Here is a 25,610-nt window from a genome sequence, read left to right as displayed (position 1 = left end):
TGGTAAAAATAGACACAACTTTTTATTGTTATTGTTTTATTGTGTCTTTTTTCCCTTGATATCCGGTCACTTTGATGTGCAGCCTGTATCTTCCCCATACTTTCATTACAGGCCATTACAACAACGCAGTACTCGTAAATTCAGCACAAAACAGTTGATTGGATGACTTCAAACACGTGGTCTTGTTAACCCGGAAGGACTCCACATTTTTAACCAGTCACAGCCATTCATTCGATACAGTTCCTCGCGTATACTGACAGGTAGCAAACCATGATCTTTTTCCCTAAGATTGTCAAACAGCATCTTTAATGTTCATATTGATACTTACACTAACTCATTCTAAATGTCCGTGTTGTTTGAGGGATTACTTGTAGCCGGTTTGTCATCGTTTTAGCGGGTTTGTAACAAATGTTCTGGTTAGCTCGAAACCGGCACCGGGCAGCAGCAATGCTACCTAGCCAGCCGTGTGTATGCTAACACTGTGCTTCCTTCATTAGGCTGACAGGGCAGCTAGGCGTTGTTATGCTAGTCTGCCTAGCGCGCTAACTCTTCTAATATGAGACGCCACTGCTGCGCTGTGAGTTAGTCTCAGTCATTTAAGTTTGGTGCGCAGCTGTCGGTGAATAAGCTCAGCTACTGTAGTCAGTGTTAAGTCATGTAGCAAAAACAGGGCGCGGGGTTTTTACTCACTCTAGCGTAATGTGCTAATGCGAACTGTTATGACGCTGGAACACATGAATTACATTTTGTCATTTTGTGTCAGACTTCAATGTCCTCCTCCTCTCCCCCTCCCAGCATGGCTGCAGACTCGATGGAGATTGACGACTCTCTTTACAGGTGATGTGAATGTCTCAGTCACTTTGTTCAGACTCTTTGTGGCCATTTGTCAAATAAAGCAGATATGAATCAATGCAGCTGGACTTTCTGCTAAGTCTTAGAAAATGTTTCGCCACTTTTCCGGTTATTAACTGGTCAACCACGCAATAGTGCTGCACGGTTAATTACATTGGAATTGAAATCGTCTTTGACCTTGTGCCATTTCCAAATCGCAAAAGCTGTGATAAATAAAATACATTGTTACTGAATTATGTATGAAGAAATTTGCCACTAAGGAGCAACTGTTCCTGGGGTCATTCTAGTCATCTTACTGCTACCTAATGTGATTTCAAGGAAGTCAGGGGCTCCCAAAGAAAATATTAGTTATTATTGTACATGTCTCTTCTGCTTTAATATCCTTTACCATAATCAGCACAATGTGATGTTTTTATAAAGTAATGCAGGTCAAATATCCCGGAAGATTAATAACCCCCATAGACATAAATAAAACGCATTGAAACAAGAGGAGAACAAGAATCGGTGCAGATATTGTAATGAATGTGCCTTGCTTTTCTTTTTGATCGCTCACACCTGCTCCTCTGCTCTGTGTCTGTCCAGCCGCCAGCGCTATGTGCTGGGAGACAGTGCTATGCAGCAGATGGCCCAGTCTTCAGTCTTTCTCAGTGGAATGGGAGGACTAGGGGTAGAGATAGGTGGGCTCACTTCCACACTGTAACATAACAAAATGAGAAGAATTTAATGTTTATGTGACGTATACTGCTGTCATGTAATTTGAGCAACTGTGTTGATTTGCAGCAAAGAATATTGTCCTGGCTGGTGTGAAGGTATGTAGATCCAATAGATATAGTAGCACAATCTTTATTTCTTATACAATGCCATTAGAATCACATCACTTCATGGCAGCGTATGTGTGTGTTTATCTAATGTGCTGGTTGTTGCATCTATCTACAGGCCGTCACCCTTCATGACACAAAGCTGTGTGAGACCTGGGATCTGGGCTCCAACTTCTTTATTCGCCAAGAGGATGTGATGAGCCAGAAGAAGAGGTGAAGCACACCACAGAGCTGGGCTGTGATCTTAGGCACTTGTTTGGGTTTGAATTGCATAGACACAGTCACACTCTGGTTTATCTCATATGTTCTTTTTATTCTATATTGCCCACAACTATGCTACCACAGGGTGGAGGCCGTTTGCCCCCGGGTTGCAGAACTGAACCCCTACGTCCATGTTGACATGTCATCCTCCACTCTGGACAGCAACGTTGATCTCAGCTTTCTCAGAAAGTACCAGGTAAGAAATCTGACGACTGATCAGTTACCTGGTTGCCGGATTTAGACTGTTTAAAGTCTTGCAGTCATGCAGTGTTATGGGGGTCAATGTGTCGTATCAATAAGCTTCAGAGGGGCGCTCCCCATTCATTATCATTTGATGTCTCAGGTTACAGTTTATGTCAGACACTGTTACTCCAGTTTTGCTGTAAGTAAGAATGATGTGTTGTCACATTGTTGGCGTGATAATATTGACAGTATTTGGTGTATAGAGGGAACTCTGATTTAAGTTAAGACTTCATGCCAGCTTTCATAGCTTTGTCAGCACATCCTGCTCGCCTCAAATCACATTTATGGGGCTGATAGGTTTACAACTTGGTAATATGGTATTACATTTACATGTAGTCATTTGTTTGACACTCTTATCCAAAGCAACTTGCATATGAGATTTGAATACAATACAATCAAAGATCTAATACAGAGAGAAGAACAACAGTAAGTGCCAAGTGTGGGGTATGGAGAGGAGGATTTGACAGTTGACTGTGTCAATGGCAGCCAATATGGCAAGCAGCATGAGAGCTGAGAATTGGCCAGCAGCTTTGCTGATTGTAGGGTTTCCAATACAGACAAGAAGGCAGTGTCAGTGGAGAGACCGTGCTTGAAGCCAGACTGGGTCTGATCATGCAGGTTGTTCTCAGACAGGAAGTTTGAGACTTGATTAAAGACTGTGAGCTGTAAAGGAGTGTGGGCGACATGGCTTGTAGCAGCCTGCGGGCGGTGGACAGGAAGTGGGGATGGGACTCGTTTTGATATGTCGATCAGAGGGGACAATGACATAAGGGTGGTTCTGTTAGCTGAACTAAGTAGGTAAGGCTCAGAGAACTGTCTACTGATGGTAAATACATTGGTAAAGGAGTCCTGACTGATTTGATATCTGTATGGCGCTATGATGTAATTTGCATGGTGTTCTAGTAAACACATGCAGTTACAGGTCAGTTTTTGAAGGTCTTGGTGGGAAAGCATGGCCTGGCATGGATGTACATAGAATGATACTATATTTGCTTTGAACTGAAGACCCACGGCTTGCTGTCTTTTGGTACTAGACTACCGGTGTCCTCATTTCAATGCATAATGTGATGTTTTTTCTGTGTGCTGTGACCTCCAGTGTGTGATTCTGACTGAAGCCAGCCTGAGCCTACAGAAGAGAGTGAATGAGTTCTGCCACTCGCAGCAGCCTCCCATACGAGTACGTCTCAATCCTACATCAAAGCACACCAAACAATCCCACACACATATAGAAAACAAAGAAATATATGCCCATTAAAACTGTGTTACCCTACTTCCCTGACAGTTCATTGGCTGTGACGCCTATGGAATCTGTGTGCGGGTGTTTTGTGATTTCGGGGAGGAGTTTGAGGTGTCGGATCCCACGGGAGAGGAGCCCAAGGAGATTTTCATCCAAAGTGTCACTCAGGTAGCGTGGACGTTTGATTCTTTCCCATTAGTTTTTTTTGTTTTTTTTCAACACCATTCATAGGAAATTCCGCCAGGACAGGATGCCTTGAACATTGTCTCGTTTTGACCTTTGACCCTTCAGGACAATCCTGGGGTGGTAAGCTGCATGGACAACAGACCCCATGGTCTGCAGACGGGCCAGAGTGTTGTCTTCAGAGAGGTCAATGGCATGGAGGAGCTCAACTGCACGATACGGGTGGTTTCAGGTATGAACCTGCATTAGAGATAATAAACTCTTCATATTTAACTTTACAGTGTTGCACTGATTTTACTGCAAGTTTATTATAACAACATCTCCCAGCAAATCACAGATTTACACAGCATTTAGAATACGCTTCTTGTTAATATAGCTACAAGGCAAAACCCTTCATCTGTTTATACTCAGGACGTTACTGCATTCATATTTTGATTATAAATCCAGGTCATCTAAACGAGCAGATTTGTGGTGAGAACAACGCAGCAGAATTTCACAGCTAGTTAATCCAAGTAGAAGAGATTAATGTTTTATCCTGGTGTGCAGCTCCATTACACACACACACACACTGTACTGCTGACTAAAGAAGTGAGAAAAGCAGCTTGATCCACGCAGCCAAGCAACACAAGTGGATTCATTTCAGTATTCTCTGATGTGTATCCGACGTTGTATAGACGAGTATACTGTATAGTTAGTGTTAAACCTATGAATGTGAGAGTAATGTGAATCGCAAACAGAATTTTTGAGAAATGAGCCCTAAGATCTCTCTGTTGTCCGTTCTTATCGTGTTTGTCTGTGTTTCTGTCTTGTGTTTGTCAGTCATTTCTCCCCACAGTTTTGCAATTGGAGACACATCTTGCCTACAACCATACGCACATGGAGGTTTCTTTTTCTTGGTGAAGACTCCCAAGACCTATAAATTTGTAAGTTACCTCCTTGTCAAACCCTTGTCTTCACACCTGTAGTCTTCTTCAGCACACCCCTGCATTGATGCCTCTGCCTGTCACATACTCTACCTTACAGGAGACAATAGAGACACAGCTGTGTGATCCTCAGGTCCTGACCGCAGACTTCAGTAAGCCCGAGGTGAGAATTCAGAGTCACTCTGTTGACTGTTGATCGTTTGTTGCAGGCAACCGTTCTCTCAACTTCTTTCTTTTTTTCTCTCTCTACCCATCAGGCTCCACTACAGATCCATGCAGCCATGTTGGCTCTGGACACCTTCCAGGAGCAACACAGCAGACTGCCCAACATTGGGTAATTGAATCCTCTCTGCATTTCATTCATTTGACACACTTTACGCCGATACTGCCAGCATTTGTTCTGAATGATGGAATGAGCGATAGTTGTTAAACTGCTCAGATGTTCAAAGTTTACTTTGATATCATCAGGTGCTTACAGGATGCTGAGGTTTTATTGAAGCTTACAGAGGAAGTGAATGCTACTCTCAGGAACAAAGTGAGTTTCTTCCTCTCTTCTCTTTTTCATCACCATCCCACATACTTTCATCTCTTGCATTTGTAGAGATGAACAATCGTATGACACATGATTTTAACCATGCACCCACACACACACACACACACACACACACACACACACACACACACACACACACACACACACACACACACACACACACACACACACACACACACACACACAGCAGCCCTCGCTTTACATCCTCTCATACAGTTTCCCTTTTTTCTGTCAGGCTTCAGTGAATACAGAGTTGGTGCGCTGCTTGTCCAGAACTGCGAGGGGAGCTCTCCCTCCGCTAGCAGCCGCTGTAGGAGGCCTTGCCAGTCAGGAAGCTCTGAAGGCCATCACAGGAAAGTTTGCGCCCCTGCAGCAGTGGGTAAGACGCATCTGAAACAAACCGGAGGCCACATTTGAAGTAATGAACCTGTGCAATGAATCTAGCATTTGTTTTCCTGCTCTTACCTCCTTTTCTGTCTCCGCTGTGTTTAGTTTTATCTTGATGCCATCGAGTTAGTCAGGCCACTCCAGTCGCTTTCTGTGGAGGAGTTTTTGCCCAGAGGTGATCGGTACGACGGTTTGAGAGCGTGCATCGGTGAATCATTGTGTGTGGAACTGCACAAACTCAGGGTCTTCATGGTAAGAGTTGCCCCGTGTGTAGAAGTTCTCCCCTTTTTTGACCTCCATTGCGACACGAATAAATGCTCTGTACAATATTTGATCCTCCAGGTCGGCACTGGTGCCATTGGCTGCGAGATGCTGAAAAACTTTGCACTGCTCGGTGTGGGGTTGGCCAAGAGCTCAGGAGAGGTGAACGCTCTTCCTCTGTTCTTTTTCCAAATTCATTCAGAGGTTGTGTTTTTGCTGAAACTTCATACACCGCATCTCTATCCACAGGTGTGTATCACAGACCCAGACCTCATAGAAAAGTCCAACCTCAACAGGCAGTTTCTCTTTAGACCCCATCACATACAGGTAAATAGTTCTATTTGTTTTCCTCTTCATCAGCTCTGTTGTTATTCCTGCTTAACCCCCCGTGGCCTTTTCATCATCCTTGTCTCTCTGGTGTAACGAGATTGACAGATTTACACACAGACAGATAAACATTGGTTTTTATTGTGTGGCTGGAGAGGATCTAACAAGTCATCAATTAGTCTAATAGTCTCTTTAGGCAAACTGGCTATGCGGAGTGTGTCTTGATGACTGTGATTGAGTCCGTGGTCCATCTGATGATCTGATGACCTTTCCCACCTTTTCTCTGTGTCAGAAACCTAAGAGTACCACAGCAGCAGAAGCCACTCAGGAGATCAACCCAGATCTCCAGGTGGACGCTCACCTGAACAAGGTTTGCCCAGCCACTGAGGGGATCTACAGCGACGACTTCTACTCCCGCCTGCACCTAGTGGTCACTGCGTTGGACAACATAGAGGCCCGCAGATACGTGGACAGGTCAGCAACAAGTTACAAACATTGCACTCTTAATGAAAGCAAATAAGTATTCTGAAGAGTGATTACTTTTATATATACAACTCCTGCTTAATTGCACTATTTTCCTTTAATCTTAGTACGGATACATAATCTAAGTATTATATGGCTGTGAATGTCATGCTTGTGTTTCTGTCTGGTCTTACCTCATGATAAACCCACTCAGAACCCATGGCAGGTCTATAGAAGTCAGCAAGGCACGATATTTCATTAGATATTTTTGATAGCTACTGAAATTGTCTCTCTGTCTCCGATTCCACCTCCAGCCGCTGCGTATCCAATCAGAGAGCTCTGCTGGACTCTGGCACTATGGGAACTAAAGGACACACAGAAATCATTGTGCCAAACCTGACAGAATCCTACAATAGCCATGTGAGTCTGTGAGGGTGTGTGTGTGTGTGTACGGCTACATGGGTGTTTTTGCTCGAGCTTGTTCTTTTTGGTTCATTAGTTTTGATGTCGATAAACGTAAACAGTAAGGTCCACACTCCTACTGCTAAATAGGAAAAAAAAATAGTCTTAATTACAGAAATGCGTGTTTATAGACGCAGAGACTAAGATTATATTTCTCTGTGCTCCCCAGAGGGATCCCCCAGAAGAGGAAATCCCATTCTGCACTCTTAAGTCCTTCCCCTCTGTCATAGAGCACACCATCCAATGGGCACGGGACAAGGTCTGTCTGCTCAAAACCCTAACAGGGTTTCTCTCTCTCTGACAAGTCAAATTTCATCTCTGTGTTTCTGTCCATGTCCTGTCCTAATTCTGAACCCTTTCCTTCTGGTTTGTCTAGTTTGAGAGTGCATTTGTCCACAAGCCTTCCATGTACAACTCCTTCTGGCAGACCCACTCCTCAGCTGAAACTGTCCTACACGTGAGGCCTCATATGTCACAGTGGTGTGAAGTCTAAACAACACCAACAATGTAAATCTGTACTCACTACGATGCTGTATTTGTGTATAGAGGATACAAGCGAGGGAGAATCTAGAGGGGGCCTTCCAGGTCATAAAGCTGCTAAGCAGACGGCCCAGCCAGTGGGAGCAGTGCGTCATTATCGCCCGCCTGAAATTTGAAAAGTATTTCAAGAGAAAGGTAATGAATCTCCTCCATGAGCCGTCTGCTCCTCAACACATGCATAGGACCAATAAGTAAACTGTCTTTGTGTGTAGGCTTCATACTATGCTATTCAGTTGTGTAACATCAGTGTTTTCTGTGTGTAGGCCCTACAGCTGTTGCACTCTTTCCCTCTGGATACGAGGTTAAAAGATGGAAGTAAGTTTTTCTCAAATATAAATCTATTTAAGTCATAGGTGTGAATCTCAGGCCCGATAATTCCATTCCATTCTGATGATATGAGAGAACCATTCTGTGCATTTTAAAGTTTGAGTTTTGGGTGTGTGGGTTGCCCTTCAGTATCTTTTTTATTGTAAAGGACGTTCACACTTCTTTTCTCACCTCCTCAGGTTTGTTTTGGCAGTCCCCAAAAAGGCCTCCCACACCCATTCAATTTGACTTGAAAGACTCTTTGTAAGTATCTTCTCGTCTTTCCTCTTTCAGCTATTTTTGTCTGTTTCGCAGCTAAGCACGCCAAATCTTTCACTTATCCCATTAGGCACTTCACTTTTATCGTCGGCACGGCCCGGCTCTTTGCAGGGATTTATAGCATCCCCTACTCAGAAACGGTAGGTCATGCGCGCACACACACACACACACACACACACACACACACACACACACACACACACACACACACACACACACACACACACACACACACACACACACACACGTCCACGGCATGCACACACTTTCTTCTGGTAGGAGTCACAGTCTCCTCCTTCCTTTCCCCCTCAGGATCTTTCTGAAGAGGCAGTGGCCAGGATTCTCTCCGGTGTCAAGATTCCACAGTACCAGCCTTCAGAGAAAGTATGTTCACTTATGGGTCACACGGTTCCATGGGTGTTGGAATTGTATCCTAAACCTCTGGACTCTTTCACATCTGTCCCTTTTTAGTCTATAGAAACAGATGAGACGGCAAAGAAGCCTGATCAGATGAAGATGCCTCTGAACAGTGAAGAGGAGATTGAAGCCATCACACAGCTGGAGGATGCCATGTCTACTAATGGTGTCACGCCAGGTACTTAAATACACAACATATACTCAAGATGGTAGTGCTGCAGTACTGTGGTGTTTTTCAATATTGTATACCAGTGACATTTTACGTCAAAATGGACAAAATAGACACTTTGCCACTGTAGGACCTGCATTTTGTAGCTAGAATAGTAATTTGATACATACGAATATATCTAATGAATTGACGACTACAGCAAGACCTTACATTACTGTCTGTGTGTGTGTGTGTGTGTCTGTCTGTCTGTGTGTGTGTGTGTGTGTGTGTGTGTGCGTGTGTGTAGCGCGGTTACATATGAATCTACTGCAGTTTGAAAAGGATGATGACAGCAACGGACACATGGACTATGTTACTTCAGCGTCGGCTCTCAGAGCCAGGATGTACTCTATTGAGCCGGCTGACCGCCTCAAAACCAAACGCATTGCTGGCAAGATTATTCCTGCTATCGCCACGGCAACAGCTGCGGTGGCCGGACTGGTGAGAATATTGTCCATTATTGTTACTCGTGTATATGAATTTTGGCAGTGGAGCTGATTGAGGCTATTAGGACATCTGGTTGGTTTGACAGTGTTAGTTTGGAACTGTAGCTTTTTAACATTGAAATTCATAACAAAGCGTCTGCAATACTGAAATTGATTCTTTATAAATCTCAATGGTAAACTGTTGTTTTTGTTTTTTATTTTGACAAACTCAGGTGTCCCTAGAGTTGATCAAGGTGGTTGAAGGTTGTGAGTTTGAAGCTTTCAAAAACTGCTTCTTTAACCTGGCCATCCCTGTGATGGTGCTCTCCGAACCCGCTGCAGTTAAACGGACAAGCATCAGGTGTTAAGAAAACTTCTAAACTAGGCACGATTACCTGTAATTTGTCATTATCACCATGCAGTATAGAAACAACTCCACATTGTCATTTCCAGGGACAACATAGATTTCACCATCTGGGACTGTTGGACCATCTGTGGCCATGAGGACTTTACTCTCTCTGACTTCATGAATGCTGTCAGGGTGAGAAACATGGCTCAGATTTTACTGGGTTTCCTCTGGAGAACATCTTTGTCTAAGAACGTTTTCTTCATCTGTCTCAGGAAAAGTATGGAATTGAACCCACTATGGTGGTCCATGGTGTAAAGATGCTGTATGTGCCTGTGATGCCTGGACACTCCAAGAGGCTCAAACTGACGTAAGTTCTTCACTTGAAATACCTGATTTCCTTCTCCCATTTTAAATGACTTATTCACTTTTTTGCCTTAATCACAGCACAGACAAAAATCTGAGTGTAGTGTCCATGTAAACATAATGAGTAAAATGTTTGATCCCTCCTCTAAGCTAAGCCTACGCATTCCATCCTTCCCCCCCAACTCTCTGCAGGATGCAGAAGCTGATCAGACCATCAGCAGAGCGGCGCTATGTTGACCTCACTGTGTCATTTGCGCCTGAGGCAGACGGAGACGAGGACCTCCCTGGTCCCCCTGTCAGGTACTACTTCAGCCACACTGGAGAGACCCCCTGACAGCTTCCTTAACGTCTTCATCAAACCTCTCGTGTCCTTATTTCCCTTCTGTCATGTATGATTTTGTAACCCTGTAACCCGGGCTGGGGGCCAAGAGCTTTTCCTGGAGATGTGAGGACAAAGCTCCTGGCCCCAACACGAGCCCCCATACCTTATGGAGCAAAGAAGGCCAGTTCTGGTCCCAGCTGTTCTTGCCTCAGCTCAAGTGGAATACGAGGCTGCTTGAAGTAGCACTTAACTGTACCTGTGTACATATGTATGTTTTCTCTGTTCTGTTTTCTACTCGGGTGGAATGCACAGGTCTGCCTGTGTCTATGCCTTAATTCATTAATAACCTTTTGTTTTGTTTGGGGCTGTCGTTCTGACTAAAAACTATGTTTACAGAAAACTGGATACTCCCAACGTACAGCGCCATTTTTCTCATTTCTGCAAGGCTCTGTAGGATGGGGTTAGGAGAGCAGGCAGCAGATAAAGTGGATTTCTTTTCTTCTAGGTCCTTCTTGACTTTGAAAACGATGCCAATCAAATTAGCCAGTTGTTGGCTTTCTCCCTTCTTGGAAAACCAGTATTTGTTCTATCTTTTCGAAGTGCAGCAGGTCAGTTTATACCACCAAAGATACTGATTATCATTGTGTCTGCAGATGATTGTGCTCTTTAATGATCACTTCGACTGCCTCATGAAAACATTTGCATCATAGGAGATGGTAATTACCCAAATATTAAGCCAGGGTAAAACAACCAATCAGCTGCTAGTCTTACCTGCCTTGTTTAATATTTAGGTAATGGCTGCAAGGACAGAATCAGTGAACACGTTTGGGTAAATGGTATGTACTTGGACTGAGTGAGGACTTGGGTTTCCTAGAAAGTTGTCGTTTTGACACAAAGCAACTGTAGCAACATCTGGGCTCACACTCCTATCATTTTAAAAAGCTTTTTTAAGTCTTTGTTCATAGTTTTTGTTGAATTTGTTTATAGATGTGTGTCCATGACGCGTATTTATTTACTTGTTTCTCATTTTTGTCACTTTTCTGTGTCAAACTGAGCCTGTGTTGGTGAGCTCTGAGTCACGGTGCACTGGTTAATGGAATAAAAGTCAACCCACAGTGTTTCTCCAGAGGTCTAAGTCGCCCTTCTCTTAAAGGGGAACTCTGCTGATTTCACATATTCTATTGAAGTTCTATTTGTTCTTTTGGAGCACTATTCATCATGGGAATTCAACTGTAAACAGGTTTTGTGGCTGAAGATGGAGCTCTTTGTATTTGGTGCTTGTGAGAAAATGTGTACAGAGCCCTTCTTTACAAGTGTTACTGAACTGTACATTCTTTTTCACACTTTAGCACTCTTAGTCTTTAGCGCCAATACATAGAGGCCATTTTTAGACTCGGCACCCATTACTATATTTAAAAACAGTTTTATTTACATGTTGAGTTGTGGTCACAAAGACCAATAAACTGAATCTAACATGTGAAGTTTCAGCTGCATATTGGAGAGGGATCGTATAAAATGTCTTTACAGTGTCAATATCAAGGCTGATTCCATCACAAAAGTCTGTTTCCAAATCCACCTGAAGATATCAGATCACTGAGGTCACTAAATGCTTCCTCAACCACTCATTCTCTCTCTCCGACTCCAAAATCATAGTTGGCCTGTTTGGTTTTGCACAGGAAGTGATCATGCTGTCAAAACATCTTGTTCAGTGAATGTTCCAAATGTAAGATGATGATGATGATGATGATGATGAAGTAAGTTCTTGTGACATAAAACTCAACCAATGGTCCAATAAAAATGTGAGTTTTGGGATGTCCTCATGACTAAAAGCGCCTGTTATTAAGCATTAAAGGACAAACGGACAACTGGAGCACAGACAGACCAATGTTCATTTATTTAAGTTATATATTATATGTATGTATTCACAATGAGGCATTCAAATCATACACTATTTACAGTTTAAACATTAAAATAGAAATATAATATTTTAATTGACATTAAGTTCATTCTGAGGTCATGATGCGATGGCGGTGGTTAAAAATGTAAATATCCTCAAATGTATCATAGAACCTTTCTGATATTTAATTTCTCTATCACACGTTTAAACCTGCACATTATATGTCAAGGTCCTGCAGGTTTCCCCAGCTTGGTCCCGCCTTGACTTTGGCCTTTAGTTTGACGTAGAGCTTGACTGCTGACTCCATCTCCCTCTTGACGATCTGAGCAACCTGGCAGGAAAAAAAACAGACTGTCAAAACCACAATGTCCTATAAAGCCCATTTACATTGATCATTTAAAACAAGCAGGTCAAACACTTCAAAGGGTCACAGAGGTGTTTCGATTTGGATCCAGGAATGTGTTTTACTGTCTTTTATCATTGCCTTTGTCAATAACGTCTTCAATAATGTCTTAAAAACAAAGACCCTGATCTTAATGGAAACACTCAGGCATGTGCTTGATGTGGTCGACTGTCAAAGGGGATATTTTCATCCAAATGCCTGAACTGGTGTCTCATTCATTGCAATACTGTAACAAAAAGGGTAAGAAACATGCAAATACAACCAATGTGTCGTTAAGATGTTGCTGATTGAGCAAACGTTCATAAAATGAGTCACTCCTTGTACCTGTATGAAGTCTTCCTCTGTGGTTTCATAGATGAGCTCATCGTGCAGCTGTAGGACAAAGTAGGCTCCTCTCAGGTTTGATGCCCTCAGCCTGCGCCGATGACTGACTGGATGGAGAACCAGACCCATCACACATCAGACATGACCGAGTCCACATTCCAACACGATTTTGTGCTCGACTGGTGAGAGAAGGTTTAAACGATTCTCACCCGAGTGTTGGTGTGACAGTGGAGCTGTGGGGTAGGTTTCTCGTAGTCTTGTCTGGATGTTCACAGTTGCGAGTTTGACGATATCTGCTGCTGAGCCCTGTACAGTTGTGTTCACTGCCTGCCTCTCTGCCTGAGAGAGGGGGGGAGGGGAGGGTATCAAAAGCTACACAGGTGTAAAATGATGCTTTATTTCCACAGTGTGATGGACAAAGCACTCTTACATGTGCTCGTTGGTGTGTATTGGTGTGAGTGATTCCGGGCAGGTATCTCCTACGGCCCAGCAGCGTCTGAACGTAGCCGTTCTTGATGCACTTCTTCACCGTCTCTCTAAGGAAAGCATTGATCCCTGAAACACGAGACGGCACAAGACGGTTTCTATTACATACAGTGGTAACTTCAGATAACCGAGTTCCAGTGGATATAAATAAATGGGACAAAGGAGCAGTGAGATGAGCGGCGTCTACCTCTGTATCTGGACTTGAAGCTCTCTATGTAGCAGGCGGCATCGTTCTCTTCCACCCCCATTTGCTCCCCCAACGATTTGGCTCCCATCCCATAGATGATGCCGTAGCAAATCTGTACACAAACATGTAAACACTGTAAAAGCACAAACATAAATGTAGTCTGGGAATGCGTGTGTGTCTGCCGTCGTCTCGTTCCCGCCCTGTACCTGTTTAGCCTGTTGTCTGAGACTGTCGTTCACACTCTCTGGGTCAACGCTCTTCCACTCGGCAGCGATGCAGCGGAACACGTCTGCGCCTCCGTTCAGCACCTGCAGGAGGCGCTGATCCTTAGAGAGGTGAGCCAACACTCGCAACTCCAGCTGGGAGTAATCCACCGCTAGTATCATCCCACCTACGGGACAGAGAGAGGGGGCGGAGGTCAGCGTGGTGAAGATTAAACGAACTGGAGAAAGGCGAGCGGCCAGACCAAACGCCATCAGTGACCTGAGAAAGGTACGAAGGCGTGTCTCATGCTGACGGAGAAGGCCGGGCCTCTGGCTGCACCCTCAGCTGGGGCTGACGGCACCGCAGCATGGCGCTTCCTGCAGTGAGATGAGAGTGAGACTGTTACTGTAACAAACTAAAGCTTTCATTATGACTTCATGGCTGCATTCACTGGCAGGTGTATGATTCTCTAAATAGGTGATTCTTTATTTTCTTATTTCTATCATTGTAAGACCTTCATATTGACGTTGACCTACCCTGACCTGGTGCAGCGCTCTTGTGAGGGTGGGCTCTCACTCACCACTGTGGGCATGCAGATCTCAAAGTCTTTGGGGACGTTCTGTATGTTGGGCTCGGTGAAGCTCACTCTACCTGAGACGACAATATGCAGAGTAACAACATGCTTCACAGGTCAGTGAGGACAATAAGCCAGAACCATGAGCTAGAGAGTTGAGTGTATGTGTGTGTGTGTGTACAGTGGTGGTGGTTGTGCACCTGTGGCTGTGTGCGTCTGGGCGATGGGATAGATTCTATCCATATCCAGTGTGGGGTGGTGCTGCTTCTCTCTCTGCAGGGGGAACACCACCTTGGTCAGGGCGTTGGTGATCCGCCTCCACTCCAGAATCACCCCTGGCAACGGGTGCAGGGGGCGAAGCTTCTCCAGAACGTCCTGGTGACGATGTTCAGTTTAAACATGACGTCCTCTCCCATTACATTACATTACATTACGATCATTTGGCAGACGCTTTTATCCAAAGCGACTTACATTACATTACCACCCTTCGCAGAGGGGGAGCAATTGTGGGTTCGGTGCCTTGCTCAGGGGCACCTCGGCAGGGACTCGAACTTGCGACCCCCCGGTTCCTAAGCGGAAGCTCTACCCACTGAGCTACTGCCTCCCACATTACCAACATTACCTTGCACCTTTGTCCTCAAGTCAACAAAAGCTTTGTTGTCGGTCTCACCTTTGTAGTGCTGAACTGTTTCCCCAGCCGAACTCTGCCGGCCCCTCTCCTGGTGTAGCCCAGCGTCTTCTTACTTTTTGATCCGCTAACGTCCCCGTTTGGAGGCAGATGGAGTTCCAGGTACAACACCTGCAGCGCACACACACACACACATGCTGATGGAGCCATTTTTGGATTCACAATCACAACAGCTTATAAAAAAGAGAAAGAGAGAAATGTCCCACCTGTGCTATATCATCGATGCTGGTGAGGGAGAAGCTGTGTCCGGCCAGCGTGTAGGCCTGCGACTCTAAGGCCGCCAGTTTGGCTTGCATCACGTGTTTCTGCCTCTCGCACTCTCCCATGCTGAAGCCCACGCCGTTTAATTCCAACAGAGCCAAAGATTTCTGGGAGGGCATCTCCATGCGTCCGAATAGATCTGACACACGCATACAACAAGTTAAGAACCATACTTACCTCTGATGTATAAACAGATGTTACACTCCATACCCAGCATTCCATCCTTCTCCAGCAGGGAGGTGAGCCGGGTCATGACGGCGTGTACGAGCACGCTCTCCGTCGCTGCCCTGACGCGGGGACAGTATGCGTGTGCGTTCCCCAGGCCGTCCAGCAGGTGCAGCTCCTCAGGGCAGTGGACGGTCACCATGTTGGGTAAAGTTCTCTCCTCACTGCCAGGGTCCAGCAGCCAACACGCCACCTGAGGGTTTGCATTCAGAAACAAACACGTCCAAGATCTGCATTGATCAGAAAGTGAGTCTGCACATGTGCGTGTCTCTCCTCTCACCTTTGGGTCTTCACATTTTCCCTCCAAGCTGACGCCACAGCTCCACACCAACGTCTTGTACACCTTGATGATGTCATATGTTATTGCCACGCCCCCTTCCTGAGCGGCCGGTGGCCCGTGAAGACACGCCTTTACGCTCTCCAGCCTCTCGCTCACCGACAAATCGTGGTCCAGGGCCGGCGGGGCCAGACTGGCACTCAAACCTGGGCCAGACAAAACCCAGGGAGCACATTTCCATTTGTGTAGCATGTGCATTACATGTGTCTGTGTGTGTGTCTGTGTGTGTATCTGTCCCTACCTTTGCCCTGCTCTTGTTGTAGAGATATGTAATACGCATCTTTGGCTCCCCAGCACACACACAGTCCGGTCAGCACCATTCCATCACTGCCCCTCACAGGAAAACCATCAGTGGTGTTGCTGCTCTGGTGAGCTGCTGACACTGCACAGACACACACACACCTGTATGATGACACTGCATGATACACAAGCTACATACTACATAAACATACACAGGCAATGTGTTCCGTGTTTCAGGTACTGGAGCTTAAAGCACAGGTGAGTCTGTTACCTCTGTCGTGTTTGTCTCCTGCACTCTCCTCTGTCTGCTGTCTGCGCTCCCTCTTCTCACAGGCCAGAGCCAGAGAATACCTCCGTTTGGTTTTCCATTCACTGATAAACGTGCGGAAGAGGCGCCGGTCACTCGCAACATCTATGATGGAAAACGCCCCCGAGATGCTGGGAGAGACTGACGGGTCCTGGGACAGCTGCAGGCTGAAGCCTTCATCGATTTCACACGAGTCTGAATCGGAGGGAGGCTTCAGCTCGGGGGCCGGCTCAGGTAGCGTCTTTGATTTCTTAACCACTTGACACTTACGGATGAGATCAGATGTAGATTTGGGGTGTTTGCCTGAAACATCTGGTAGATCGGCTGAATTCAGAGCATGAGTGTGATCTGAGAGAGCTTTGGGACATTTTGAGGCTGCTGGTTGCTCTTGGAGGAGGTTTGAGGGAGTGGACTGGTTGAGAGGCTTGGCAGCGAGCGGCGAGTGGACAGATAAGGTGGTTAGTTTGACTCTGGGTGTTACAGGGGTGTTTGCCTGAGTAGGGGGGATGAGATCAACAGCAGAGCCTGGTCTCTCTGTCGGGTTCTCAGCTTTGTAATCTGCAGTCTCTGGTCTTGACTGCTCTTCATCTGGAGGATCGCTCTGACCGGCCGCACCCTGATGGTTCAGTCTGTCCGCCTCCATCGGGAGTGAAGGCCTTTCTGGATCACCCAGTGTGTTTGCAGCAGCAGCAGCAGTGTGTGTGTGTGTGTGAGTGCCTGTGACGCCTGTCGTAAGGTGTTGCCAGGGCTGGTCAGACATACTCGGCCAGCGGTCAAAGATCTCTTGTAGATCCGGGCTGCAATAAAGAGTTCTTTCAGGTGCTGGATGTTGGACCTGCGGATCTGGCAAAAAAACATTCCCTTCCTCTTCCCTTTCCTTCTCTCTCCCCTTTCCCCCTTGCTCATGTGGCCTCTCCTCGCTCCTTCCTGCTCTGTCACCACCTTTGTGCGCAGGGCCTTGGTTATTCTTGGTGTTGTCCTTCTGGAGCTCATTTGGACCGATGATGATGATGCTGTTTGACTTTGCGTGTATCTCAGCGGGTTCTGGCGGTGAAGGTGACAGCTGCTGCTCAGACAGAACGCCGCCTGTGCTGGGCTGCTGACCTTGACGGAGGCTGGCTGCCGGTCCTTTTTGCGTTCTCCCCGTGTGTCTGAGCAAACTTTGTCTCTCCAGGAAGTGCTCGCCCACTAACAGAGAGTCGCCCCATTCCGATAGGTTGAAGGAGGACTCGCCCCACTGGATGGCCTCCTGCTTTTCTGCCTCCTGCTTGGCAAAACTCTCCCTGCGTCGCCGCTCCTGTGTCGATGGAAGCTGGCACTCGTCTCTGACCTCCTGGCCAACCGACTCGCTCTCCTCTGATTGGTCGAGAACCTGGTGCGGGTTAGCGTCCAGACCAGCCAGCAGCGAGCCGTCGAGAGACAGAGAATCAAACAGGAAGCTGCTGCTCCTGTCGGCGCTCTCAGAAGCAACCTGATCGGCCTCGTTGTCATCACCACCAGAAGCTTCATTTTTGTCCTCAGCCGCATCACAACCTGGATCGATCTGTGAAAACGTCACCAGAAAGGGAAAATATGTAAATCTCACATATTGGTGAGTGTGTGTTGTAGTTGTGTGTGGTTGTGCTCACTCACCTGGTGGCTGGTGTTCAGGATGAGCTCCATCTGGCTATCAGTGAGAGAAATATTGAATCTGGGACAGGCGTTGTCAGGGGAGACACAGGCGTCAATGTCACTCCTTCCCTCACGCTTCTCCTCCTCATCCTTCATCTCCACAGCTGCTTCTGCATCTCCCTCCTCTGGCCGACTCATCCCACTTTGCTCCCCACCTGTTTGTTTACACGCATGCTGGACCATGATCCTCTCTGTCTGAGTGTCTAATTCAAAGCTGTCGCCGAAGCTTTCCCCCTCTTCTGCAACATCTCCTGGACCTTCTCCATCTTTCTCCTCTCCTGCATAAAGCTCAGGAGAGGAGAACTTATTCATCTCCCCTTCCTCCATCCTTCTCCTCTTGGCCTCGGGAGAGACTAAGGGAACAGAGGCTGGAGAGCTGGACGGAGGCAAGTCCAAGCTCTCTGCGTTTCTAGAGGCGGGGTCGACGCCAGGAGTTTGAAACGCGGTCGACCTCTCGGTTTGGACCGAGGCGACTCCTGTAGGCTCTGACGGCGCGGTGTCTACCTCAGCTCGTAGGGTCTTGTCACTTTGTATGGAATGAAGGACCTTGCTTAAGGCCCTGCAGTGCTTCACTTGACCTGGTTGCCCGGGCGATGCGGTCAACCCAGTGGCACCGTCTCCATGAAATGATCCCGTAGAAACGTCGTATCGCTCATCCACTCTGGGTATTGGCGCTCTGAACCGGGGCGGAGGCATGGGGGAGGGAGAGGAGTGAGGAGGAGGAGGAGGCAGTGGTCCATGCAGGAGGGGGCTGGAGACGAGCTCAGCCAGTTCCTGTGTCAGGCTCCTTTCAGGGACGGGCTGGGCTGACAGATGGCTCTTTGGTCTCCTCTCTTCTCCTTTCTGCTCCTCACTCTTGCCCGTTTCTCTTTTTTCAGATGGATTTTCTGGATGGTCCGTCTTGGTGACTGTTGTATCTCTGTGGCCTCTCAGCTTTGGTTCTGCCCCTCTGCCCGCTGCTCCTTCATCACCCAACTGTCCTGTGTCTGCCTCACTCTCGCCTTCCTTTCTTTGCTCGACCACTTTTCTCCTTACTTCCATCTGTTCAGGCCTGGACTTCCCGTGCTCCTCTTCCTTATCCTCCTCTCTATGACCGTCAATATGGCTTCTCTTGTTGTTTGTGGACCTTTCCTCCTCTCTGTGATCTCTGATGTCACCTTTGTGTGTGACATGTGAGCTATAATGTGAGCCAGAGGGTTTTCCAGAGCTTGCGTTGGTGCTGTGATGGTCAGCAGAGCGGCTGACAGCAGGGGCTGGTGGAGGGAGTGTTCCCGGGTCCCACTGAACTCCTAACTGGGCCAGATCTTCCTGAAGGAGCAGCCTTGCTTCAGACACTATCTCAACGGCCGCTTCCTGTTCTGTCAGGGCTCGTCCGCCGCTGACCCAGACGCAGCGCAGACTCCGCCTCTCAGCCACCTCCACTTCACTCTCATCCACTGCCTGTTTAGAGCTGAGGAGGACAGAAAGAACACTGTTGGCTTCCTGCCCAGGGTACATGGTAAAGATGTAGGTGTGCAGGATGTGCTATGGAGTCACAAATACACAAGCCCATATAAGGATTGTGTATGTTGGATCAGGTTTCTAGCTTCTTTCTAGTTCTGTGATCTTTTCAAACTGAATCAAATCAAATCAGCCTGAGCCTCTTGCTTCAGCCTAAGGGGATCCTACCATCTCCTATTTAACCTCTCTCTCTTAAGAAGACCGCACACACACTCAGGATACACAGTATCTACCTCTTAAACGGCACAGCGTTCCTCAATGCTTTCTCCACGTCGCACACAGTAGCCCTGGCGAGTTCGGCCACCGTGCAGAGGCCTTGTGCGTAGACGGCTCTGGCTCGTGTCGCGTTCAAGAGAGAAACCCTGACCAGGTCAACCAACTCCCTCTGCACTCCAAAGCTCAGCCTGGTCTGATACTGGGACAGCAGCAGCTCCATGGTGTGCCAGCCCAGACGCTTGCAGAAAACTGTTACCATACCTGAAGAAAGAAAAGAGAAAGGGTATTTCCACTAATATTGTGACTGCGTGTTGCTTTTTGGGCTTTAGGACTTGAGAGTGTGTACCTGCGTATGTAGAGGCAGACTGCTGGAGAGACTGTAACTGACCCCGACTGCAGTTGTATTTGGATGCTACCGTTCCCAGAGGAACTTCGCTCACCAGATCCTTCAGCACAAGAGTGGTGAAGAACCTGTGGAGAGGAAAAGAGAGAGAGGAAGGAGGAAAGGTACCATTTAAACACAATATTGTTTTAAAACATCCCTAAACGCTTTACAAGGGGATCCCTCCCTTTAACACTACGCTGCACACATTATATAAAGTGTGTGTCCATTTATGTACATTGTGCATTACCGTTTATGAATAGCCATCTGTCTGTGCTGCTTCTCTGTCTTGGCAACCACTTTCCCACTAACAGACCGTGCAAGAAACCCTTCCTGGACTCCCACCAACTCCGCTACTCTCTTCATTGACGAGGAGAGCTGCTCCCACAGGCAGAAGAACTGATACCAGTCGATGGAGGTCCACTCAGCATACAAGGGAGTGATCTGAGAGCAATGCAGACATAATATCTGTGAGGATGGCTGTACAATTATGTTTGAGGATGTTGTGGCAATTTTGATGAAACGCTGACACTTTGCATGCTTTTGGGCTGAGAATTAGACTTAAAGTTACTAAATGGTTGAGCAAGAACTCTGAGTGTACCAGATACAGAATGTGCAAGTCATTTTCGAGGACAAATCCCTTCATGGCCCGCTGGAGATCTGCAAATATACCCAGAGCCTCAGGAGGGGAGAGGGAGGAGGACAGAGTGGCAGCACCCAGTTGGGTAGGACAGTATCGCTCCTCTGCATACAGAGAGACAGGAGAGGAGGCATTAGTCACTGTCAACGCAAAGGTGACATCATAGAACTGGGAGACTGGAACAAAATCACAAATGTATATACCTTCTCCTTCTTTCTGGATGCTGATGAATTCATTCACCATCAACCACTCAACACAGGCCTCTATGGCCCCTTTGCTGGTCTGGGCAGCCGCTTGCTCTTTGTCCTCACATTTCATGGTGGCAGCCAGGAGCGAGCAGGAAGCGTACGACTTCACGTCCTGCGGAGAACGGGCCACGCCTCCGACAATGATCTGTGAGTTGGAGTTATAGACATCAGCAAAAGTGTTTCTCCACTGTAAACATTTACTCCTAATCTGGTTTCAGTTGGAACTAGCAGGCATGACGGGCTCTCTAACCTCCAGGATGGCTCGTAGCATGCTAGTCGTGACACCTTCTCCCTCCTTTTTCACCAGGCAGCTTCTGATTGGCTGAAGAGCACCCTGAAGGAGAGTAATACCTTTCTGGCGCTCTATCTCCTTACACACCAGCACACTCTCACCTGTAAATGAACATCAAATGAATATGAAGACCAGACAAACAACTTTTCTGGACTTTTCCACTGCGCGGCTGCGGTCCGTACCCATGGTGTCCACTCCTTTCCTCCCTGCTCGCCCTGCCATCTGTTTGTACGTGAGCGGATCCAACAGGCGTCCGTTGAACGTAGGGGTTCGAATGATAACCCGGCGAGCTGGGAGATTAACCCCTGAAGACAGGGTGGAGGTGGCAGCCAGGACCCTGACCACACCCTGACGAAAAGCTCCCTCCAATACATCCCGCTCGTCAAACGTGAGGCCTGCGGAGACAAAGCGACACACACAGGCGAGCTTCAGTGGAGACCGCGCCGGATAATGAAGACTGTTGTAGTAAGAAAGGTTGTGAGAATGTGTTTACCGGCATGATGGAAGGCCACACCCCACGGCACACAGCGCCGCAGGATGGGGTCCAAACCAGCCGGCGTTCGTCTCAACTGGGCTATCACATCCGCTAGTCTCTCTTGATCCAGACTCACCGGCTGGGGCTCCGACTCAGCCTGGCGTTCTGAAAGAGAGACGAGGGTAATTCCTTCGGAGACACCGTCTGACAGGATGTGTTCAGTAAGTGATTTAATAGTTATATTTAGAATCCACCCACCAGTGTGCCTGAGATTGTAGAATTCTCTGGCAATGCTGTCGGCCAGTTTCTCACACCAGTTCTTTGCGGGGCAAAACATCAGCACAGAGTGGCCCTCGCTCACCGTCTCATAACACAAACTCACTATGTGGTCACTGTCGCCCTTTGGAACAATACATACACACACACACACACACACACACACACACACATATACAGTATATTGTATTTGTTATGATTAGAAGAATACACTCATTATGATAACACACACTGAATAATCTCTGAACTGGACTCTGTCTCTGTTACCTTAACATGGAGTGCAGGAGTGAAGGGACGGACCACAGCGAGCCCCTTGTCGTAGATGTTGCCGCCCACCTTGAGGTGCTCCTGCAGGGGCACAGGCCTGTAGTCTGTCTGATAAAGCTCTGCACCCAGCCAGCCAGCCAGGAGGGAGAGGTTAGGCAAGGTGGCACTCATACCTATGATCTGCACCCCCTCCGAAAGGGACCTGAGAGGTAAACACACATATTAGAGTGTGTGTGTGTGTGTGTGTGTGTGTGTGTGTGTGTGTGTGTGTGTGTGTTTGTGTGTGTGTGTGTGTGTGTGTGTTCAGTAGACACACAGACCCCGTGGTGTTTTGCTTCTGGGCGATGTAACGGATTTTGGTTAAGAGGAGCTCCAGCAGGTAGCCTCTTCCAGAATCGCCGACCATGTGCAGCTCATCCACCACCACCATACCTACAAGCACAACATGATCACACGCTAAGGGATACGCCACACACGTCTTACACTGATTTGCCAGTTTATTAGTTATATCTATACAATCCAATGTAATACAGTACAGTAAATATTTCTGCTGACACTTTATCAGAAATGTTCCAGTACAACCACGGGACTTTGGATGCTGTAGTTAGTTGTGTGTCTTGTATTTTGTACGCCACCAACAACCAACAACCTTGAAACCTGCCATGGAACTTTCTGCCTGAAACCACTGTTGAGCCATCTGGAGACAGCATGACATCATTGTTGCAACTGTGTTAACTTGATGACATCATTTTTGTAGCTTTGTAAAGTGTGATGCCACTGTTGTCTATATTAGTACTTTAAAAAGTGACCACCAGGACACAACAGAACCGTCGACAGGCAGGGTGATTCAGAGACGCCAGACATCACTGCTGAGCCCTAAGGAGACGTCGTGGGCTCCTCACTTGATAACCTAACGTGCCAACTACCTGCCACGACCAAAATCAAGGTTATCTTCAGGTATGTGCTTGCAAAATAGATAAAAACATCTCAACCGCTGTTTATTGAACCTGATCTGCTGTATTTGGTTGCACTGGATTGTGCAGGTGCTCCTAATAATCTGGCATCTATGAGTGTAAATCATACAGTACGTAATGTCTCATTACCCAGGTTCCTTACCTAGTAGACCCATACTGTCCTCTTCGATTAGTCTGTTAAGGAGCGAGTTGGCTTTCTCTATTGTGCACACAGCCACATCCAGCGCTGCAAACCCACCAGCAGCCGAGGTGCTGCCCATGTATCCCTCCACACGGACTCCTGCCTCTTCAAATACACTCTACAAGGGCAGAGAGACGACTCTGTCATATGGAGATAAAACACACACACGTAGATCGCCGGCACATTGTCCACCACAACATACATTTGTCTCAGTGTTTCATGTTCACCTGAAGGTAGTGCATTTTCTCCTTAGCCACCGAGACGAATGGCAGAATGAAGAGAGCTTTTCTTTTAGTCTCCAACACACGTTTCAACATCAACAGCTCTGACACCAGGGTTTTTCCGGCACTAGTTGGAGCTGGCAAAGGAGAAATAAAAGGGGAAAATGAGAAAACAGCAGAGACACTAGAGATATAAGGAGACATTGTCATTCTTTACCAGAGTAGACCAGGTTACATCCCTGCAGCACCTGTCCCACAGTGAGGCACTGGGCCTGCCATTCAAACATGTGAGTCACTCCGTGTTTCTGGTAACGCTCCAGGACAGGTTTGGGTAAACCCCAACTGGATAACAGCAGCTGTTCAGCTTGTTCCACAGGAGCACACAAAGCAACGCCTATAGACCAGAGCACAGTTATGTATTTACACACATGGTATTAAATCATAGAGGTCTACAGGCAGGGAGGCGGTCAGAAGGCTGTAGGATGATCACTTACCTGGCTGATGCAAAGTGTCATTGAGAGTAGTGAGCTCTAATCCCGAGGGGATTGTGAGCACAGAGGCCGACTGGTTCTGTAAGGACTGCTGCAGTTTAGCTTTCTTCCTGGCCTCTGCCAAACGGGTGGGACTGAACAGTATGTAGTTCTGAGATGCATCCAGAGGTGAATCCACATCTGTAACGGCTCGACCTGTTTCTATCCTGAGAGGAGAGCTCCTACTGTTAGATGGATCGTTCTGTTGGCTGAAATGTAGAAAGTAGACACCTGTTAACTTTCTGCAACGGAATCAAATATATATACTAGATGCTTCATAGGTTAAGGGTTACCTGTTGGAAGGAACTGCTTGCTTGACGCTTTTTGTTTCTTGGCAAGGTTGCTTGTTGTGGCAGCTAGAAACTGGTCCTGACTGTTTGCTCTCTGAGCCGTTGTGGTCACGCTCTGTTTCCTCCGATTCCTCACTGAAGAGAAGCCGCTGTGCAAGGCCCTTACAGTCGGCGCTCCACCCTGGTCTCTCACAATGAGTACTTCCTGCGTTGACCGTCTGCTTGGTGTTGTTTGCTCTCTGGGGTTCCTGGCCTGTGGGCTGAGGAGGAGCTGGATCTCTGGATTGCACCATCTTCCTCTTATATTTGTCAGAGGCATGCTTGACAGACTCCACAGCATCCAGCACCTGCAGCATCTCCTCATCAAGTGCTAAGGAGGATTCCCAAAGGGGGAAAACTGCTCCTTCACTCTAAAGCAGGAAAGATTGTGTCATTTGTGATATACAGCAATAACAAATAAAGAGAGACAGACGTTTCTCTCGAGCTGTCAAACTCACGGTGTTTGGGACATTGTTTTCTGGCTTTCTGGTGGCTTTGCTGGTCAGATTGGTCCTCTGCAGCGTGTCGTCTTTGTCAGCTAATGGCTCGTCAGGGGCATGGAAACTGTTGCTCAAAAACAGATAAGACATGTTTATCACAGGCAAAACCACATGGATAGCATTGTTGAAATGTTTGTGTAGTGTTGGAAAGCATATTCGACTGTTACCCCACAGGTTATTAAAAGGTTCCTCTGAGCAGTGACTTTATGTTGAACACTCACCTGTTCTTCTTTTTGATCTGGTGCTGTCCCATGTAACATTTCTTTTTCTGAGGAGGGCCGGAGGTGCTCATACCGGAGGAGTTGTGTCAGTTATTTTGACAAACTTGACATCAGTTTAACTTTTGTCAGGAACTTACATGTAGTGTTTAATAGCGTCTATCGGCGTTAAAGAAAACATTCAGCGAAACAAACCTCGCCATCGTTAAAATGTTGATCCCTAAAGTGTAAACATGAGCAGCGCGTCTGAAATCATAAAGGCCGCCGCTGTGGCACTGTGTTTCACAAAAAACAGTCCGATGGAACACATGCTCCGATAGAACGTTCCCCTCAAAACGATATACGGGATCGCTTCAGGGTTGTACAAGTGTTGAAAGAA

General features: G+C 47.0%; 2 protein-coding genes across 2 annotated transcripts; one reads left to right on the top strand and one right to left on the bottom strand.

Moving 5' to 3' along the window:
* The first annotated feature begins 222 nt into the window (after window positions 1–222).
* uba6 (ubiquitin like modifier activating enzyme 6) lies at window positions 223–12,007 on the top strand. The gene is made up of 32 exons (XM_076171115.1): window positions 223–260; window positions 796–837; window positions 1,435–1,529; window positions 1,633–1,661; window positions 1,789–1,883; window positions 2,016–2,127; window positions 3,271–3,351; window positions 3,457–3,579; window positions 3,703–3,826; window positions 4,414–4,517; window positions 4,618–4,680; window positions 4,775–4,851; window positions 4,986–5,052; window positions 5,306–5,449; window positions 5,563–5,709; window positions 5,800–5,880; window positions 5,968–6,045; window positions 6,338–6,519; window positions 6,822–6,927; window positions 7,139–7,228; window positions 7,346–7,426; window positions 7,516–7,644; window positions 7,773–7,824; window positions 8,016–8,079; window positions 8,165–8,234; window positions 8,407–8,478; window positions 8,566–8,689; window positions 8,967–9,160; window positions 9,378–9,505; window positions 9,598–9,685; window positions 9,766–9,860; window positions 10,049–12,007. The coding sequence occupies exons 2-32, from the start codon at window positions 797–799 to the stop codon at window positions 10,188–10,190; spliced, it is 3,078 nt and encodes a 1,025-aa protein (XP_076027230.1). The 5' UTR covers window positions 223–260; window position 796; the 3' UTR covers window positions 10,191–12,007.
* Window positions 12,008–12,035: 28 nt separating this feature from the next.
* On the bottom strand, window positions 12,036–25,460 carry polq (polymerase (DNA directed), theta). The gene is made up of 34 exons (XM_076171116.1): window positions 25,235–25,460; window positions 24,972–25,077; window positions 24,478–24,884; window positions 24,149–24,393; window positions 23,872–24,048; window positions 23,661–23,791; window positions 23,395–23,551; window positions 22,599–22,710; window positions 22,279–22,480; window positions 21,994–22,135; window positions 21,754–21,900; window positions 21,443–21,655; window positions 21,219–21,361; window positions 20,924–21,113; window positions 20,682–20,824; window positions 20,331–20,524; window positions 20,045–20,169; window positions 19,716–19,959; window positions 17,944–19,432; window positions 16,276–17,854; window positions 16,006–16,146; window positions 15,708–15,910; window positions 15,413–15,620; window positions 15,148–15,341; window positions 14,924–15,052; window positions 14,454–14,628; window positions 14,216–14,330; window positions 13,959–14,056; window positions 13,682–13,866; window positions 13,476–13,587; window positions 13,233–13,357; window positions 13,012–13,141; window positions 12,803–12,909; window positions 12,036–12,406 (listed from the first exon to the last, which is right to left on the bottom strand). Exons 1-34 carry the CDS (start codon window positions 25,303–25,305, stop codon window positions 12,293–12,295), a joined length of 8,253 nt encoding a protein of 2,750 aa, XP_076027231.1. The 5' UTR covers window positions 25,306–25,460; the 3' UTR covers window positions 12,036–12,292.
* Window positions 25,461–25,610: the final 150 nt, after the last annotated feature.

Source organism: Genypterus blacodes, unplaced genomic scaffold, assembly GCF_046128005.1.
Source record: "Genypterus blacodes isolate CSIRO-AG114 ecotype Tasmania unplaced genomic scaffold, CSIRO-AGI_Gbla_v1 ptg000240l_1, whole genome shotgun sequence".
NCBI lineage: Eukaryota > Metazoa > Chordata > Actinopteri > Ophidiiformes > Ophidiidae > Genypterus > Genypterus blacodes.
This window is presented reverse-complemented; position numbering and strand designations above follow the sequence as displayed.